This window comes from Python bivittatus, unplaced genomic scaffold, assembly GCF_059951505.1.
Source record: "Python bivittatus isolate LINGU-HERP-01145 unplaced genomic scaffold, Pbiv_v1 ctg000080_np1212, whole genome shotgun sequence".
In the NCBI taxonomy this organism is placed as follows: Eukaryota; Metazoa; Chordata; class Lepidosauria; order Squamata; family Pythonidae; genus Python; species Python bivittatus.
The window spans coordinates 9944483-9965073 of record NW_028277035.1 but is presented as its reverse complement, the minus strand read 5'-3'; the positions used below and the strand labels follow the sequence as shown (position 1 = coordinate 9965073).

At 38.3% G+C, this 20591-nt stretch overlaps 1 protein-coding gene across 4 annotated transcripts in view; it reads left to right on the top strand.

Moving 5' to 3' along the window:
- The window catches only part of NTN1 (netrin 1), a 215951-nt gene that overhangs the window by 79914 nt on the left and 115446 nt on the right, over nucleotides 1-20591 (top strand). For all 4 annotated transcript variants that reach the window (XM_088133490.1, XM_088133491.1, XM_025175889.2 and 1 more), the window contains exons 3-4: nucleotides 2596-2784; nucleotides 17728-17877. In XM_088133490.1, coding sequence (XP_087989616.1) covers nucleotides 2596-2784; nucleotides 17728-17877 — 339 coding nt within the window. The remainder of the gene's footprint in view (nucleotides 1-2595; nucleotides 2785-17727; nucleotides 17878-20591) is intronic.

The window sequence follows — 20591 nt, the reverse complement described above, 5'->3', positions numbered from 1 at the left end:
TGAGCTGAACCTAGGAAACTAGAATGGGTTACAATGTTTTTACTGTTCCGAAGCAGGGTGATAAACCATGTGTCATGGCACCATAATGATGAGCCAGGGATTCATGGTGTGGATTTGTCCAACTTCCAAGATACTTGCAAAGGACACCACTTTAGGGAAGCATTTTTTGTGGGTTTTTTTATGGTTTTTGGAGAAAGCAACAAAAGACTAACACTTTGACTAAACTCTTACTAAAGTATCTTTCAGGGCAGAAGGGTGGGCCATAAGCTGACATACAATGTCATGGAATGTGGGTTATCAGGAAATGGGGCTTGTTTTATAAGTTGCTATTAATGTACGCTAAATATTTTTTTAGTTGGGAACCCTGAGGCCAGGAAAACTGGATAGGAAGTTATCCTCCAGTTGGTACAAGTTCTAGCACCCATCAATGTGGACCAAGCTAGATATGCTACTGGGAGCTGTGGTTGACTAATTGGAGGGACACAGGTTTCCTATGACTGTGCTTGGGGCTATCGTGTGCGGCTCACTTGGAAACATACAGTTTTTAAAAATGGAGTTTCAGAGTATGATGGACATTCCTCAGTACTGAATGACATGCTATCCAGACAATATATCTGGCACAGGGTTGAACTGTTGAGTTCTTGGTGCTCTCTGAGCTTCGCTAATTTTTTCAGAGATGTTTCATTGCCAGGCTAGGTAACATCATCAATGTGAGGGAAAGTGGGATTTGCTGGCTGTTTATATATAGTAGCTTATTCTTAGTGGGGAAAATATCAGACACACTTTGCATCTTTCCTCATTTCACTCATTTCAAGCTAGGTAAATTTATTTACCATGGTATTTCCATCTTTTCTCACCTAATCTCGCAACACACGGATAGACTCAACCACAGTTTCAATTTGGAAACTGTTAACATTTTAGATCAAGCCAGATCCAAAATGCTAGAGAATTCCTTGAAGCTTGGTATTCAGACAAATCAGCCATCAATAAACACACAGAGTCAACATATAGCATTTAAGATATACAATCAAAAGCCTAGGAAGGAAATAAACAGCCTAGAACACATTCCCTCCAGCAGCCAACGACCAGATACACAGGAAACAGCACCAGATGAAGAAACAGGGAAGAAACAATACCCTAATCAAGGAACCATCAAGGAGGAAGCCACACCCCCATCAAGACTGGCAGAGCAAGCTACTATATATAAACAGCCAGCAAATCACATCTGCCTCACACTGATGATGTTACTTAGCCTGGTAATGAAACATCTACAAGAAAACAACCAAGCTCAGAGAGCACCAAGAACGTGACCTGCTATCTTTCAGTTCAAGGCATTCCTAGAGCCTATTATGGCACATTTAGATTTGTTCAGGTTCTGCCAGAAATCAAATTTTAAGGTTACACTTAAAATATGTATTAGCTGTACTTTAATGTCCTTATTTAATGGTGGAAGGCAGGGAGGAAAGGTGGTCATTGTACTGATTATGTGGGTAATAAAGTTCTGGATATGTTTTGAAAATACATTTGTTTTACTTACATAATTTAGTGCCTTACATATACAGAGGGTAGGATAAAACCTCTCTTATGATCAAATCTTTGCAGCAAATGTAGTGAGCTATAGAATTGTAGCTGCTTTTTGAAAATCTGACTCATTCTCAAGATAGAGCTTCCTGTGAGCGCTTCCAAAGAGCCCAGGGTTTCCTGGCTGGTGTCCTTTAAATGTATTGGATTACAATTCTTGTCACTAGGGATACTATACGTGAGCTGCAAAAATATGGGTGACCGCTAGATAAAAATTAAAAAATACAGAAATCTCCAACCATTCACTGCCATCTAGTGATCAACTGGATTCTTTTCAGTCAGTGTATAATAGCCTACCTATCATTCCTAGTTTGCTTGGCACCAGGTTGTGGAAGGCTGTTCTGTTGAGTCCATTGTATGTGTACAACTGAAACATACTGTTATTTATGTGCAGATCAAGGATTAGTTCAACCTCAATCTAGTTTTCCAAATCTGAGGCTTTATGAAGAGCTACTAAATGTATATCTCTGCAATTCTTCATCTTAGTCTACAATTCGTCTAATTCCAGTTGAGCTCTGTGTTTTAAAATTTCTAGTTTCAAGTATATATGCAAGGGCAAGAATGATGCAAATATTTCAATATCTTATTTAACTGAATTCACTACATTTAAATGGATTTGTATAAAATCAAAATCAAGTTGACTTGATTGATACAAGCATTTTCTTTCAGGAAGAAAGAACTAGGTCACTGTGTATTTGAGTGTTCATAATCTGGGAGCTTGAACAGTGTCTTAATTGACATACATCAAGAGAACTCCCTCTTCCAAGTCTGTTTCTACTACTTGCTTAGTTATCTGTCAGCTGCTTCTGGCAAACTTATTTTTTCTTCCATAACTTGTTGCTTTCTGCAATTTTACTCTGCAATGATGTTTGGGTTCAAGGCATACCTTGCGCCTATTTTCATATATACATGTTTGCTGATAATATACTTAGATCATGTATCATTTCATACCAAACCTGTCAATAACTGAGAGCCACCAATCACTACACTTCTGTTTTTCCTCCTTCTTTCCAGCTTGTAACTGCAACCTGCATGCCAGAAGGTGTCGTTTTAACATGGAACTCTACAAATTATCTGGTCGCAAGAGTGGAGGTGTCTGCCTTAATTGCCGACACAACACAGCTGGTCGTCACTGCCACTATTGTAAAGAAGGCTACTATCGGGACATGACCAAACCCATCACTCACAGGAAAGCATGCAAAGGTATGTGTGTAATATGACCAATGTCCAACAGAAAGAAACTACAGGGTTACTTCTACCTTTTGTCCTCTGTGATATCTACAAATGTTTTTCTTCTTGTAGCCACCTTTCAGTTCCTAATGGCTATCTGGGCATTAACGGCAACCTTCCCCTGCTTCTGTGTTTACAACAACATTCTCTTCCATTCTACCTGCCTTATCTTTATGCAACAACTGAATATTCACAAGAGATGGGGAAGAAATCATAAGACACTCCAGTTGGGAGAATGGAAGTGGAACAAAAGTTGCAACTTTGGTCTCCTCTCACTTACCCCAAGTCTTTTTCTTGGGGCAAGAAAGTTGTTTTCTGTTTCATTTCATTTATTGAGCTGTAGGACAAGTGGAAAGGCCAGGAGACTGGTTTTTCTCTTCCATGGGAAACATGTGAAGTACAAACTTGTGCAACCCTCTCTAGACCACCCCATCAGTTTTCTTCTTTTCTCAATCTGTTTTTGGAAGATACAAAATTTAGCAACATGAGAGAACTAGCTGTGAAACTGCTGTTAGAAAAAGAGATATCTGGGCAGGATATTTTAATCCTGAAAGTGCCACTTGTCTGGACCATGACCTGTGTCCAAGAAACTGTAAAGCTTTCAGGGCTTTAAGAAAAAAAGATCAAAAGTCTGTTTTGTTCAACTTGTCCCAGCTTATCAGCCTTCTTTCCTCTTCTTCCCCCCTTCAAACACACAAGCACAGACACACATATATAAATGTTGAATGGCTTGGCACAGCTATTCAGAACATGTGTGACTTGTCAAGTAAAAACAAAGACATGGAAAAGGGACCTCAGACCTAAAAGAAGAAAGACAAAGGTGTGAATGGATTGTTGAGGTTATTCAGATCAGCAAATGGGCCTCTTACATCAAAAACAGAAGTTTGCCTTCCCTCCCCTTTCAACAGGTGTGCATACCAGCAAACAGTAGGCTCCATTCACTAGGCTTAGTAACTGAGAGGACAAAGGGTGTTTCTTCTGCAAATATACACAGAAATCTACACACACATAGAGAAATATTAAATCATTGATATAAAACTTTGTTCTCTAGACATAACAATAATTTAAACCATTCAGTATAGATTATGGGGGAAATCTTACCAAAAAAGCATTTAAAATCAGGGAGTAATTTGATTAAGAATGTAATATGGCACAAACATGCCAGATTAAAAAATAAAATCAAAGAATTCAGAGGAAAGAAACTGGCCTAAAAGAGTGACTGCAATCAAGTGACAACTACACATCCTTAAGAATGGAGTATTCAAAAAAATGGTACTATGTATTTATGGGTTTTAATCCTGCTTTCCCTGTAAAAAAAGTCCACAGGAAACATACCGCATCATCATAACCCATGTAGCTTAAGCACCAATACAATAGTTTCTAAAACCACTCCAAAAAATGGCTGCAAACAAAAACACAAGGTAAAATATGAGGAAGATCAGACCTAGCAAAATATTACATGTTTAAGTCACAGAACCATAGAACATAAGGGTTGGAAGGTATCTTGAAGAACATCTGTGTGGTGCAGGAATTCACTACTACAGATTCATTTCATATCGGGTGAAAGGGAAATAGATTTTCAAAATTATTGCATCCATACCAAAAAAAACTTGTATTTCACTGTCCATTCACCAAATGTCTTATTGTCATCATGCCTAATAACCAGATATGTATTCTTAGGATGAACATCTAATATGAGAGTCTTAGAAGAATAGATTGTCAGAAGTGGCATGTGTTATAGGTAAGAAAATGACCACTCTAAGTGGATATGAGTGTATTTCACTGCAGTCATAAAAACTACACCATCACCAAAGAATAAGGGTGTTAATTGATGTTATGTCAGATAATGAATACCTGCCTATGCCTGAACTGGCTTTAAATCCTGCGCTGGGCAGAAAGTTGGACTAGATCAGGGGTTCCTAAACTTTTTGCCATCACCCCTCCCTTTAGTGTGATCTTAATGTACACGCCTCCCCTAAAAATCCAAACACCAAAATGAACACAAATGAACAATGAAAACAATACAATGGAACTTTGGGAAAGTTGGATTTATTGTAACAACGTTCAACTAAAAGGTTCTTCACACCTCTGGACCCAAGGGAGGTGCACCTCACAGTTTGGGAAACCCTGGACTACATGGTCTGGGAGGTCCCTCCAAACCTTAAAACCTACAGTTCTATGAATTCAGAAATCCTGTCAGTCAGGGTGTCAAACCGGCAAACTTTGCACAGCCTTATTTTCCATTTGTATATCTGCTGTCCTTGGCTCTCCATTGTGCTCTGTCTTGGGGAAAACTTTTCAAGCCTGAACACATTGCTACCTCTGCTTAAAAGCATATTGTTTTCTATGCTAACTGCACATTAAAACAATGGTGAAGGGGGAGAAGGAGTAGAGTCCTGGCAGAAAGGGGGGCAGGTGAGGTAAAGTGACTTGCAAGCGGCCGCTGTGAACCAGGAAACAGCCAGTGCAGCACCCATTCAAACCTCTTTTGAGAACCTCTCTGCCTCCGAGGTTTTAGCAGATGCTGCCTTCCAACCTAAAATACGATTGTTGGAATTAGGAAGCCTAAACGTGAAGTTGAGCGTCGCAGGCCATAGAAGCTAAACCTGTGGCATAATCGCAGCCTTGTATTGTGATCCTATTTATGCTGCCCAGGCTCGTACTGTTTGGGCAGGGTCTTGCATTTCAGCGTAGAGTGTGTCCGTGGGAGGCAGATGTACTGTGAGCCCCTTTCATTCATCTGGTAGAAAGGAAACATGCCCAGCGAATGTGGGCCACTCAGAACTGCCTGAACCTTTTGAATCGACTGGGATTTTCAGCTGCACAGGGCTGGGGGTGGGGAGAGCAGAGCAGAGCAGAGCAGCCACACGGCTGAATGTGGGCACGGAGGGGGGAAGGGGAAGAAAAGGGCGCTTGACATCACGGCTTGGCAGCTTTGGAATCCACAAGAGCAGGCGGTTCAGAGAGACCAAAGGAATTCAAGCTTGCGGATGGAGCGAAACCACTTTGACACAACAGGCTTGATATTTTTCATGCTGCTCAGTCTTCCTGAGGGGAATAAAATGCTCCTTGGTAAACTGTTGGCAGAGCATGGAAGCACTGAGCAGATATGTTGGGTAATAAGGCTGACAATTTAAGGCTGAGTCCCAGACCAAGTAACAAAGGTTGCCGCCAACAAAAGAAAGCCGGTTGCTTTCCTAATAAAAATGAGGGAGCAAGAAAGATGCAAAAAGAGAGAGAGAGGAGGTAAGGTTTTTTGTGTTCTGTTTTTTTAATGCAACGATCTGTGAGAATCTCTCCTCCCCCCACCTTAGATAATGTGGCCTCGCCAAGTTGAAAATGTAGAGTTCATTGTACAGTAGAGTGTCAGCAATGAATAAGCAAATAACTTGATATTCTAAGAGAATCCTTCTGTACACCTGCCATAAGCAACTACAAAGCTTAACAGTTATCTGAATGTGGTTCTGCAGTCTTCCCATTTTGCAGGGGCTTATCGATATTATTGCAGTTACATTTGAATTTTTTTTTTTCCAGCTAGAGAGTGTAGCTTAGATTTGGCTTGTATTTATTAAACTGGAAATCAACTTGGGTTCAAAAAGCCCTTTCTGCTCCAAAGAGCCTGAATAGTGATGTGTTCATTGTTGGCCAGTGGGTCATGTTGATCAGCTAGCTGCAAAGGAAAGTGGGTAGCTCCACAAGTCAATTTTTTGTGTGTAAGGGCCATACTCCCACTGTCCTAATATAGGATATGGCAATACTACTTTTCAGCAAGCCAAGACTTCTTGGATTTAATATTCCACTCTTTGAGCTACCCAAGAGGGGAAATAAATTTTCAGTTGACAAGAAATCAGCAAATAAGGAAGGAAACCAGCAGTTCAGTTCCTTATTTTCCTAAACCAGTGGATTGGAGTTCTATAAAGCTGTGATATATGAATATTCCACTTACAGTGGTGCTGAAAAGTTTGTGTACCCTTTCGAATTTTCACAATTTCTGCATAAATATGACTTAAAGCTATACAGCTTTGGATCATTTTCCTCAATAAATAAATGAACAAGTATAATGTTTTTGACTCATTTGTTTAATTGGGTTCTCTTTATCTAGTTTTAGGACTTGTGTGGGGATCATGTTTTAGGTAATATTTAGGCAGAAATACTGAGAATTCATAAGGATTCACAAACTTTTCAGCACTGTTCTATAGAATGAATCTATGATCTGATGTGGAAGTAAGTATTCTGAGAACATCACCATTCTTTTAATGTGAGGAAAGGCTTGAAAATATGGCAATGAAGCTTCAATGCTTTTGTTTCTCAGAACTGAACATTATTTGCTTCTTTGCTTCTGCACTCCAGAAACATCTAGTTTCCGTACTTTCTATTTTTTATATTCTCACTAAAAGTTTTAGATCATATAGATGAAAAAAAAAATAGTGTAGAACCATTTTAGCACACTTTACACTGAAGCTCACAAAGCAGAGAGGCTGATTCACACAGAACAATAAACTACAATATGTTTTGCTCTTTTCTGGCAAAGTGTGATGTGCAAACCCACCCATTATGGTTTGGCATGCTGTGTAAACCAAGCCACAGCATTTGTTCAACAATTCTGGTTAAAAATCCTGGTTTGTCTGAATGCAGCCTTCTCGTATCCACAACATATTTGAGATCAGAGTGTTTGGCTTCTAGAAAGTTTTATAACCCGCCACAGCTAAAAAATTAAATGTTCTTAGTCATAGCCCTCCCTTACTATTTGCTATGCTACTTTCTGCTCTGTTGTCTTTCTCTTTGTGTTGGGGCCTTGTTATAAAACGATATAAATGATTTTTTTTTAATGATCTTCACATAAATGGATGAAATATTCCCTACACAATATATTTACTGAAAACTTAACTGCCTTGATATTTTAGTTTTCCATATGCAGAAACTGATTCTTTGGTATCATGGAAGCATTTAACCATGTTACCCCCCACCCTCAATTTTAATAAAATTGCCCAGTAGGCACCTGTTCTCATTTTCTGCTTGTGCTTCTAGGGTACTACCCCCTAAATTGCATTATTTCCTGCAGCTTCTTTATGCAATTTCTGGGATCCTAAGTAACCTTCTGGAGCAAAAACGTACATGGCTGTTAGAAAACCATAAATCCCTGACTAAAAAGCATCTTAAAATCAGCTCAGTTCAAAGAGTATAAAAACCAGAGCCCAAGACATTTGGCCCAGACTGCCTTTTTGTTTCCTTGAAGTATAGGGAATAAGCACTAAGAAATTACATTAAACTCAGTGAGCTTATTGAATGACTTGCATAGCATTTGTTTCATTACAAGGGACTTATTGAAATTTTGTTAAGCAAATTTATTCATTTCTAACCCCCTTACTCCCCCAAAAGTCAACATTATAACTTTTTTTCTGTTGCATTAAACTTCACTTATTTTACCTTGTTCCTTGGAAAGAGTTATGCAAAACACTCAAATGTGGAGCAGCAAGAATCTACCAAGTACAAGTTAGGTCAACAGGGCAATTAGTGCAACATGGTGGAGCACTAAAAGATCTCCCAAGGTTCTGTGAAGCCAAGTGCTACCTAAACATAACCTCTGTGTGACTCACTCTGTGAATCTAATTTATTTCTATGCAGAGGGGCAGCCATTATGAAATGTAGATCACTTTTTTTCTAACTTACTCAGAGAGTGGTGTCTGAGGATTAGATGGCAGGCAGAGCACAGATTGACCTGCACAGCTTTCCCCAAGCCATGCTCCCCAGAAACAGTGGCATTTATGGAGAGGACAAGGGGGGGGGGGTTAACAAAAAGTGTATTGTGATGTCACAACTCAAACTCCATCACTTATGTACTTGCTTGTGATGTCACAACACAAATATAAAAAAATAGAGCTTGCACAGTGATGTCACAGCAGCTGTTTTGTTATTTTGACATCATCATGATCAGACCAGAAATCTATGCCCAGAGATTCTGAACTTCAAGTCTCATAATATTCCAGCTAGCATAATGGATAAAATACAATTCGTTAATCCAGCCCTTGCCACTGTTTCACTCAAAGTTTGCCACTCCCATCATAACCCTAACATTGAAGGTTAGCTTTTTTACATTCAGTCAGATTATGAAGATTTTTTTAATGAAATATGTCAGAACTTTGGTAAATACTAACTAATATGTGATGCAGAATATGAAGAAGGGAGTGGTGAACATTTCTTTCCTTTCAGCCTTGTGGGTTATGACAAACTCACATCAGTTGAAGTTAATAGAAGTTTTGAAAAAGCCCCATCCTCAGCAGCAGTTCTGCAATTATTTAACTTTTTATTATTTAATTCACATTTATTTATTTATTTATAAATCAAATTTATATCACTGCCCAACTCCCCCACAAGGAGGGACTCTGGGCGGTTCACAACCAAACAGTTTAAAACCAATAAAAACATAAATAATACAGTATAAAATACAGTTATTAAATATCATAAAATCCAAGTGATGGTGATATTATTTCAGCCTGTGACCAGATAATATTAGTGAAAGGTAAGACTAGGGAACCAGCCATCCCCAAAACTGACCATTCCCATCCCCACCCCATGCATAATGACAAAACCAGGTCTTCAGTTTTTTCTGAAGTCCAAAAGGGAGGGGGCCAACCTCACTTCTGGGGGAAGGATGTTCCAAAGGGCAGGAGCTGCTGCAGAGAAGGCTCGCCTCCTGGACCCCCCCCCCGGTCAGATGAAATTCTCTTGCAGACGGGGTCCGTAGCATGCCCTCTCTGCATGATCGGGTGGGACGGGTTGATGTAACGGGGATGAGACGGTCCTTTAGGTACCCTGGACCCATGCCAACATTAATTTCTGTTGTAATTTGCATAGAAGTGGTGTTGTCGGTCAGGTGTCCATATTGTTTTTGTTTCATCTGTTGGTGCTGGCTGTTTAAAAAAAATTATACTAAAAGAGATTTGGGAAAAACTGTTAACCATCTCCATAATTTCTCTGTTTATTAATATTAATTCTCAATGCAGCTGATAATTGCCACAAAGCTAGGCTTTCCAGAAGTATGGTTTGAATGAAGTTCATATTATGAAATTAACCCTCTTACTGTGTTTTCCATGAGCTTTACCAGCTACTCATCATCCATCCTGCATAGCAAAAAATGTTCCTCCATGAGACTTGATTCTTTCAACCATCATGTCCTGATTCATTTGCACATGCATTTAATACATTTACATAGACTCACTACTTGCTGTTTTGTGAAATTAAAAGCAATGCAATTGTCTACTAAGCAAGCATGCAACAAACTTACTCATTCTTGTGCCTGTTTGTTGGCTGATGAGAACTCTTATGCCTACCATTATGTTATGGATTTATGTGGGGTGTTTGTACATAACAGTGCCGTTCTACTCATTCATTTTAACATACATGCTGTGCTAAACTGCTTTCCCTCAGTCTTGTGCTTCCCATTGTCACTCCATGATACTTATTATTCATGCCAATATTTCTGAACGAGCAATGGGTTTATTGCTGATAACGTGGAGGAAGACAGACGTATCTACTCATTGAGCTCAGTGGAACTTACTCCCAAACAAAAAAATTATTGCGTTTTACTGGCAGGTAAATTTCATTTTGAGAACGATACTAAACCCTACAGTCATATAATTTTATTTTTTTTATTTACATATTTACATTATGCATTTTGTCTTCCTTTTAAAATTATATCCAACATCCAACATTTTTAGTAATTTATAAAAACATGAAAATAGATGTCAGGCTTGGTTCTTGCTTTAAAAGATCCATAAATTAATGGCAAATAAATTGGGCTTAAAAAAAAGTTCAGTTCGGATCCAAGATGAGTAGAAGACAATTGCTCAATGAGCAAGATTTAATTTGGGTGGCTTTAAGTTTAAAATAAGTAAATAAAGAACCTTATAAGTAAATAACGCAGCACCAGAATTGATAAGGTAAACATTTTAATAGCAACCAATCCCACCAATTAAATAAATATATTTATTTGTAATTACTGATTTTCATTGCTGTTGTTTTATTTATGAATTTAAAATAGTACTGGAAAGGTTATTTTAAGCCACTGAAAATTTTCTTGTCATTTATTTGAAAATGTCTTAGATCCTGCTAGCTTTTTCTAAAGAAAGTTTAGCAGTCTTCCCCAATCCTCTGCTGTATGGAAAGCCCAATACCAAAACAAATTAAAAACTTCTGGTAGACCAGCAAGCACAATGTCTCTCTTCCTGCACACAACAGGAAAAGCCACACAACAGGAAAAGAGATGACAGATTGAGTAGGGGTATCACATAAAGTGGCGAGGTTGGGATCATGCCAAGGCCTACCAGGGCACAGCTTGACAGTAAAAAGAGGCAAGCTGCCATGTGCTACTGGGTGGCCAAATGAAGAAATGAAATGCCAGCAGTTCAGGAAGGCATTTTGGTGAGAGAAGAGTGATAGAAATAAAGAGCCATAAATTAACACAAGAAAGAGGAATACAACTCATTGGGCAGCTAGCGCTGTGATTAAAGAATGACCCAAAGCTCATGTTCTCACTGTGCCAGCCCTGTAATTTCTAACGAGTTCCAGTTGGATCATAATATGCGTGAAGTATCTGAGCACCTGCATACTGTATTATTTTCACTGCAATATGCAGGTATGTTTGGCTCCCAATGTATATCAAATCCCCCATTAATTCCTTCCCTCGCATTGCCTGGAGCCCAGCACTCAGAAGTATTCTCCCGAACATGTAGTTCTTTACAGTCGTTGATGGATCTGCTAGTCAGAGTGAACAGTGCTAGATTCAATGGGTCAGGGGCATGATTAAGAATTAGGCAGCAAAAACAAAACAAAAAACCCATGCCGATAAAACTTGATAACATTAAAAAGACAAAGCCCAATGAATGCGGCAGCTTCGTTTGACCACATTTCAAAAGGTTTGATGATGACATGGGATTTAAGACTGGAAGTTGGGAAATTCCCCATGCACATATTATGTGCAGATATTATTAATCATGCTGCACAGTTCCTGCTTTTTCCTCCCTGCCCTTACCAGCAGCATGCTTTCTCTTCCGTAATTACTGAATTACAAATAATACAACTGAATTCAGGATATCACTGAATGTCAAAATATCATGTAAACACTGTTTACTTCCGGAACCATGACTTTGCTTCTACTATTGCAACATATATATCTCAGTAGGATAATGCATCCTTGGAAAAAGGTTCAGAAGAAGTGCTCCAGACTCTGAGCAACTGTAAGCATAGCCCTTCTCTGCTCTTGCTTAAAGCAGCCCCATTTTTTTAGGCTTCTATATGAGCCTGGAAAAAAAGATGCTTTAAGAGATCCTCTCAGTCAATATTCCTGTCAAATGCAATAGAGACACCTGGCTAGATCAGAGGAGACATGAAATAGTATCACTCCATCTGAAAATTTAGGAGCCTGTTACAGCCATGTATGAACAGAATAGATACTGAACTGAAAATGCCTTTCTGAAGGGAAATCAAACACAGCGAACCATTGCTGCTTATCAGCATTTCAACCCATTCAAAGTATTACTTGACATTCCTCAAAATAAGCAATCATCTTTCTTTTCTTTTGAAGAATGTATTGTGAGGAAGTTGGTATTTACCAAGTGTTGAACCTACCCATGTTTTGGGGAATATGTTCTTTATAATGCATTAGTTCCTTTTTGTTTCAGGTCAGAGCTGAATGCGGACTGATCTTATTAAGCATAGTTTACCTCTTGTGTCACTGCCTCCTCATAAATGGATCACCCACCTGTCACCAAATAAATTAATAGTATAGCTAATGCTGAACCACAGAGCTGCTGCTTCAAGTATCATCTTGTTCTGTTGAAGGACTGGATGTCCTCTAGGGTAGCAGGTATACATGGATGAATGCATCAACTGCATTGTGACACATCTTATTGTAATAATCTTATTATTATTATTGAGGAAAAATTGGTTTATCTTTTAAAAATTAAATGATTGAATATTGGGATGTGTGTCCTAGAAATCAGACTAATATGATTTTCACTTTGTGCTCCCAAAACAGGTTATAAAACAAGAGAAATGCTCCCTTCTGTTTCTCTTTAAGCAAAATGGTGATTTGCTTTGATTTCTTTCTGAATGTGGAGCTTCCTTAGGCAGCATCTCTCCTCCTGCGCCCAATATGTGGAACTTGTTCTTTAAGCCCCTTTGATTAATTTCAATGCTGATATTTGCCAGGCTACTGATACTAATGTAATCCTATTGAAAGAGAGCTTCTCCCAGGTTTAGTAGCATTGGTGTAAAACTGTAATGTACCCTGGGAAAAGACTTCCAGGCTTTTGATGAAAAAATGATGAATGATATGAACCATGAATGCACTCATGTTCCATTTGCCAATGTAAACCAAGTGAGGAGCAGTGGAATTTAACATATGGAAAGGCAGTAAGCTGGATAAACTTTAAATTTGGAAGGCCAATCTTGTTCATAAATTTCAGCTCCAGAGATTCTCTGCCAAAACTTAAGCTTCAGCAATGGATCATTGCTCAGCTTGCTCAGATTGTGCCAAATGTAGAGACACTTGAAATCCCCTTTGTGAAACAAAATCATACCAGGCCCTCAGCCAGTGTTTTGATTGCTTAGTAATTTGCAACTAATGTCATATAGTTTGAGGGAACTTTGGGAATAATTATACAACTGCTGCTCGGGGTAGGATCTGGGATGCACGATTCATAGTGTCCCTGACAGAGATGGCTGCTTAGCCTTTGCTTATATTGTATATGTGAAGAGGACGACCACCACACCCAAGATTGCCTGTTATATAGCTGAACAGCTCTCAGCCAAACCATGTTTACTCCCAACGTCTAAATGAAATCTGCTCCTTGCTTTTTCCCCCCTCCGTTGATTTTAGTCACACACTGGAGCAATCTAAAATAATTCTGTTTCATTTTCTGGAAGGAAACTACAATCGTCATTCCCTTTTATCTTCTCTTTTTAAGCTCTTTTAACTGTTTGTCATGGGCCTTCTGTTTTTCCTGCTTTTCTGGGGATGTTCTCTGATAGATATATTCGGAAAAATCTGTGTTCAGATTCTTCTTTTAGGGCAGTGGGGGATTCAAATGGTTAACAATATCATAAAATAAAACTCAAATGTAGCATTTAACTAATAATAAAGTTAATAAGCTATACTGACAAAAGACATTTTGTTGTATCACCATGGCAACAAAAAGGATTTCTGAAATGCACTTTCAAAAGTTCAATTCATATAGTCAGATCTGAGCTTAGAACCAATGTCATAGTGACTTCATAATCTGGAAGTAATGCCTTTCCAGCTGAATCAAAATAATTTCAAAATTAATAATACAGATACAGTTAAAATGAAATTAACTCAGTTATAGAAAATGCTCTATTTCAGGTCATTAAGTCAGAGTGCATTTCAGTCATTTCTCTCACTGGGTGTGTTTTAACCAGCAGCTTTACAAAGCCTCTTAGAACCACAAGGAAATGGCCGTCTTGGTTAATTTAACCAATTTTTCCTTGCTTTCCATCAGACACTTTGATTCTTTGTCTATACAGACAAGCGCTTATCTTTCCCACCGCCCCCTCTTTTGCCAGCCTGCATCCACAGTCCATTCGCTGAACTGTTGCCTGGAGGAAGGGAAGAAATCTTGATTTCCACATAAACCCATGAAAGAAAAAGGAAAGGAATCACCCATGAACTTCTGCAGTAGAGGGCTCAAACTTAGCTCTTCCTTGAATATTAATTCAGTAAACAAAAAGTCTACCAGACATTAGAGTAAAATCATACTGATGCCAAAAATCCACCCGTGTTGCAAAAGGCTGAAAGCTCCACGTAAGGCAGTGGCTTCTGATGTTCCATCCAAATTACATCTAGTATAATTTTGTGTCCAAGGAAATATCAACCAGTTGCTTTTGGTATAGACCTGTAACCCTTCAGATGGTCTTGTTCTGGAACTTCAGTTCCAGCAGTCTTTTGTCCAACAGGTTCCCGCTTCTGTCTCTGACTAAGAACTTAGGTTTCCTTCTATAAAGGATGAGACACCATAAGATGATCAGTGCACTCCTTAGGCCCACTATTGGTCAGTTAAATTTACAGCTGCCTTTCCCAGCATTCATGACTAAAAGTTAGGATTAAGACTAGGGGTAGAAAGATGTTTAAGAGAAACAACCAACCAAAAAAACAGAGTAGTAATTGTTTGTCAAATGAACATTTTGTTGGCTCTGCACAATAAAGTCTATATTCACAGTCATTTTCCATATCCCTTTAATTTAGTTGATGCAAACTTTGGTCCAAAATTATCTCTGTTTCACAGTTTCACTTATGTTGCTGCCATGTAACCTTAAGAAAATTACCAAGTGAACTCACAAAACTGACAATTCACTAAGCAAAAAACAATAGAAAGCAGTGGGGCTTTGATCCACAGTTATGCCCACCATTTTGGACCCCTTGGTTCCCCTGTTGTGGAAGCCTCTGCCAGGTATTGATTCAGAATGACCTGTGTGTAGTTTGCTGGATCTTCCTTTTACCCCTTTTTGAAATTAGACAGAATATTTATTCTCCTCCAGTCAACTAGCACCTTTGCCATTATTTCTCAAAAATAATACATACTGTACGGGTTCAGCCAGACCATCAACTAGTTTCTTCAGTGTTCTTGGAAGCAATTCATTTAGTTCAGGAGATGTTAATGCATTAAAAGTAGAAGAGTATTCCCTGATCATGTTTCTATTAAGCTTTAATCCCACTTCTTCAATTTGCACTTCTCTGGCATACAAATTAAACAAACAAACAAACAACAAATAAATACCTGCCCTTCATAATTTCCTGGTGGCACATATAGGTATTTTTTGTTGGAGAAGACTGAACCAAAATAGACATTGAAAGGTTCTGCTTTTCCTTTGTTCCCTGGTAGCGTTTTGAACTCTTCAATGAACAACTACTATACCAATTCTTTTTCTTTTCTTTTGAAAATATCTAAAGCAGCTCTTTTTTTAGTATCAGCTTTTGCTTTCAGCTCTACAGTTCTAGACTACCTGTCTCTCCTCTCCTTCCTTCAGTTAGCTGTAGGGAAAGATGGGGCAGGGGGTGGTGAAGTCTAGCAACATTATAGGTACTGATAAGTTACTGGTGAGTATTATATAAAACAGTCTGTGGGCTATAGAGTTCCTCCCTTTATATAGTCAAGAAATACATATGAGAGTTCTTGCTCCACCAGCCCATTTTGTGGAGTGAAAAAGTGTCTTTAAGTTCACATACCTATGAATATAATATGATCACTTGTGTAATCTATTGGGTTATTTCAGAGCCAGTTATGTATCTCTGCAGGCAAACGATCTCAAAAATATGGCATGTTATAAAATCTTCTTCTAAGTAACAAAGTGGGTAGTTTGTTAAATTGGTATAGTTTCCTTTGTAACAAAAATAGGTCTTTAACCAAATTATAAACATGTATCTAGCTTGACAGAGGACTTGCTTTTTCTGTCTTTCAGTGCATATTTGTGCATTGGTAAGATTGGTGGTTGAAAGTAATTGTGACAGAGACCTTTTTTAAAAAATGCGTTTTTGATTAACTGAATTGACTAGTCTGCCTTTTAAAAAGCATATCCCAACATGTTCTAAGATTGTTGATGGAAGACAAATATATTTGCAGATAAATCATTGATATTCTGTACTTTCTGACTTCACTCCTACCTTCCACTCATAAGACCTAACAGAATCTCTTTTTTTCTCCTGGATCATATCATTCTAAACATCACATAGTTTTTTCCAAAGCTCATCTCTGGTTCGTCCATTATCACCATTTCCTGGAATGTAACATACAGCTATCACCAGCCTATCAAATCCTATTTTCATTCTTACCCACAAGAACTCAGGTTACACTAACTCAAACTTTTTGACATTTTAGCCCTTTCATTCATAATGAAACTTACGTTGTTATTCTCTGCATGTATTCATCAACTACACAAGATCAGACCACCTCCATTCAAATCTGCTGCATCCCTCCCCTTTCTCTTATTATAGACACACAACATTTCCAAGTGGTAATATCTTTCATATAGACTTGGTTGCCAGCCTTAGTCATACCTGTGCCATATAGCGCATTCCCTGCTAATGGTAAGGTCAGTGTGGCTCATTTTGGCCATTATGCCACAAGCACAACCAAATCCAGGGGTACTCATACTATTTTATGCAGCCTTGGATCTCTAATCTAGGGGGTACTTTGCAAGCCAACAGACAGTTGCCTGCATTCCACCAACTTATTGGTACATATTATGTACTGACATAAGTTCAGATGTCTTTTCTGAGTAGACAGATATAGACATAATAGCTACCACTCAGAATTACATGCACAGCTTGCAGGCTCCAGACACAGCTGGAAAAAGACAGAGAGGGTTTTTTTTGTTGTTGTTCATATCTTGTTTAAGGTATTATTATTCCTCTTCCTGCTCTATTCATTTCAATGAGATTGAAGAAAAAACTTGTTGCTACAAATAATAGAAACACAGAATGTGAAATAGAGATGCAAACATTGAATGGTCTAAAGGAAATGTGAGTTCAAACACTTATGTTAACATACATTAGACACATCCACCCAAGAGTAAAAAAATATATGCCTTCCACCAGCTAGTTTATTAATAATCTCATAAAAGGTTGTTATGGGTAATGCAAGGGGGAGCACTGGTCAGACATCATTTTTCTTTCAGATTTTCTGGCAAAGGTAGATTTCTGAAGCACTAATATTGGGTGAGAAATCAGGTACAATCAAAGGTAAAGACTTACAGGACTATCTCTTCTCACCTAATGTCCATAACTCGGGTAAAACAATCCTGAATGCCATTGCTTTTTGATAACCACTTGTTCTTTGTGGAAAATCCTTCCTTCCTCTCCAATCCCTCCTCTGATCCTTTTGTTGTATGTTCCCCCCACAGCATGTGATTGCCATCCCGTGGGTGCAGCTGGAAAAACCTGTAATCAAACTACAGGGCAATGTCCCTGCAAAGATGGTGTGACGGGCATCACTTGTAACCGATGTGCCAAAGGCTACCAGCAAAGCAGATCTCCCATTGCCCCCTGCATAAGTAGGTGGATGCTCTTTTTGACATCTATACCATAACATAATTAATCCTGAGTCTGGCTTGTTTACTAACACCTAACTGGATAGACTCAGTTTTATTTAGACAGTGTTTGGCTACTCATGCATAACAGTATTCATGGATGTTATTGATATATACTGTGATCCCCGTAAAATTGTGATTTTTCAGAGAGATCTCTGAGGCAACACGCAGGGGAGAGCAAAAGCCAATAGCAAAAAAAGGACCTACTGTATATGAATTTGGAAATCACACTGGATTTACTAGATATCCTCTAATGTAGACTCATTAAAGGTGTAATGTGTGCAATAGCTGCATTGTGATCCTTTTCATTCACTTTATGCATAAATGTAGGGTGAGGTTATATATACACTAGTTACGTGATCTGAGTGAAAACTAGTGACCACTTATGTAGAAGGTTTGAAGGTTAAGATGTGATGTTCTGAATGGCAGAATATGTTTACTACTTTCGGTCTTCCCACTAGCTGTAAACTGCTGCTGTTGTTACTTAACACCTCAGGTAAGATACAGATAAAAGTATTAAACTGCCTGACGTCCATCATTGTTAAGAACTATTATCGAACCAAAACATTGCAGCAAATTGTGAAACTAAAAACCTAGTCTGACAAAGCTAATGCAACTTAGAAAGTGGTCTCCTTTTTAAACCGGATTTTTTTTTCCTTTGCTTTGGTATATTTCACATCAGTCTCTCAACTTAATGCACATTTTGTAAAACAGCAATGGTAGTAGCCTCCAGTTCTAATTCTGCAAAATCCCCTATCTCATGGCTGATACGTATATAAATAATGAATCTGTCCTAACTTGCTTACATATTATTGCTTTCAGATCTATTTTAACAGTGGAGCGGAGTTGATGGCTACCTCTATGAGGTGGCTGTAACTTAAAGATATATGCATTCATGGATGTAGCTGTGTAGTCTTCTGGGGATATCCCCTTTCAGTTTACAGAACTCACGGATCCCCAAGGCCTTTGTTCATGTGCGCACGTTACATGGAATAAAGCCTGCAAAGGAAAATCCAGTCATGCTCCACTCTGCACCTAAGTGAAGATGTTGCTTTCTGCTTTAGAGTGTCTGTCATTTCATATTAGTGAGAACCAGTTCCCAGATCACTTTTTCCCAGTTTGGGAGCTCACTGAGTGACTTTGGAGCAATCACTGTCTCTGAGCCCAATTTACTTCACAGAATGATGGCTGATAGGAGCATAAAATGAGAGGAGAACCCACATGTGCCTCTTAGCTTCCAGAGTTATATATAAATTTAGTGGTCTAGGACTTAATTATATCCAGTTACACGTACAGGAGAAAATAAAGTAGTACACTTGGGAGTAACAGGGAGTGAAGAAAAACCTACTTTGTGCACCTGACTCCGGTAGGACTAGATGTGAGAATCCAGGCTTTTTTATCCCTTTATCACCATGGCTTCATCCAGATGATGATCGCACTGCTACTAGTGGCTATTGTGACCAAACCTTGGGAACTGGGTTCTTTTTTTATACTTAGGTAAATATTGGTTGTTGCCATGAATAAGTGAGGAAGCTCCAATGGCCAGATTATTATAGAAATGTAAAAAACCCTAAGAAACAAAATGGATACTTATTAATTGTGTTGCATATGTACTAATTGCAGTAGAATAATGAAAGCATTGGCAATTCCTGTTAACTTTTTTTCCCTGCAACCGCTGCTACTGTAATCAGATTTATTGTGGTGTAGTTCTTAACAATGTTGCACTTGGACATGGCTATGTTGGTTTTTAAGAAATGTTGTCATAAAGAGCCAAACACAATTGTAGCAACTTTGAAAAACAAAAAGGGATCAGAAAACATTTATTTCATCTTGGCTTTAACACAGAAAAAAGAGATCATGGTTGAAAGAAACAAGTCTTTGCTGGAGACCCAAAACAAATTCTTAAGATGCATTTCTAATAACCTGAAATATGTATCCCAAAATATACTCTGATATTGTTGTTTAGATGAAGGTATGTAATGCCACTGTTTTCCTGATGCTAAGCAGACATGGCTACTGCCTGAATGGAGGAACCATACTTTGTCTTGTGCTCCTTGAATACCACTGATTAAATTCACTATCATGACCATCAGATGTACTTTGCTGAAAATATCTTCAAGTGCTTATAGTGTAATGAGGGACAATCACTAACATAGTTTTGTCATAATGTTATTGTCCATCTGAGAGCTGGGTTAATAATGGGAAAAAAATCTGTGACCAAAGGCCCCAGAGAGTAGGAAACTTATATAATAATGTTATTGGAAGGAGTATAAGATTTTCAAATGGCTATCTTTCCCTTTGGGATTTGTTGCTTTTAGCTGCAAAAGATTAACATAGTGAACTCTCTAGGTGAAGCAATTCATTGTTACAGTCACTCCATATCAGTTAAACATATCTTTAAATGCAAATCTAATTTTAGTTCAATTCAGCCCAATGGTTGTACAAACAGTACAGTTCTACTCATAGTTTTATTCATTCTAAAATGAGATATGAGGCATTTGGGGAAAGGTGGACAATAGGATTCAAGAACACTGTCCTTAACCCATTTATTGTTCTTTCAATATATATTATTCAAAGTACAAACTGCAGATGCATTCAGTTTGTGAATAAACTCTATACTCTACCAAAAAGCACAGTACATCTTGGATGTACATGATTTCTCTACATGAAAGATAATC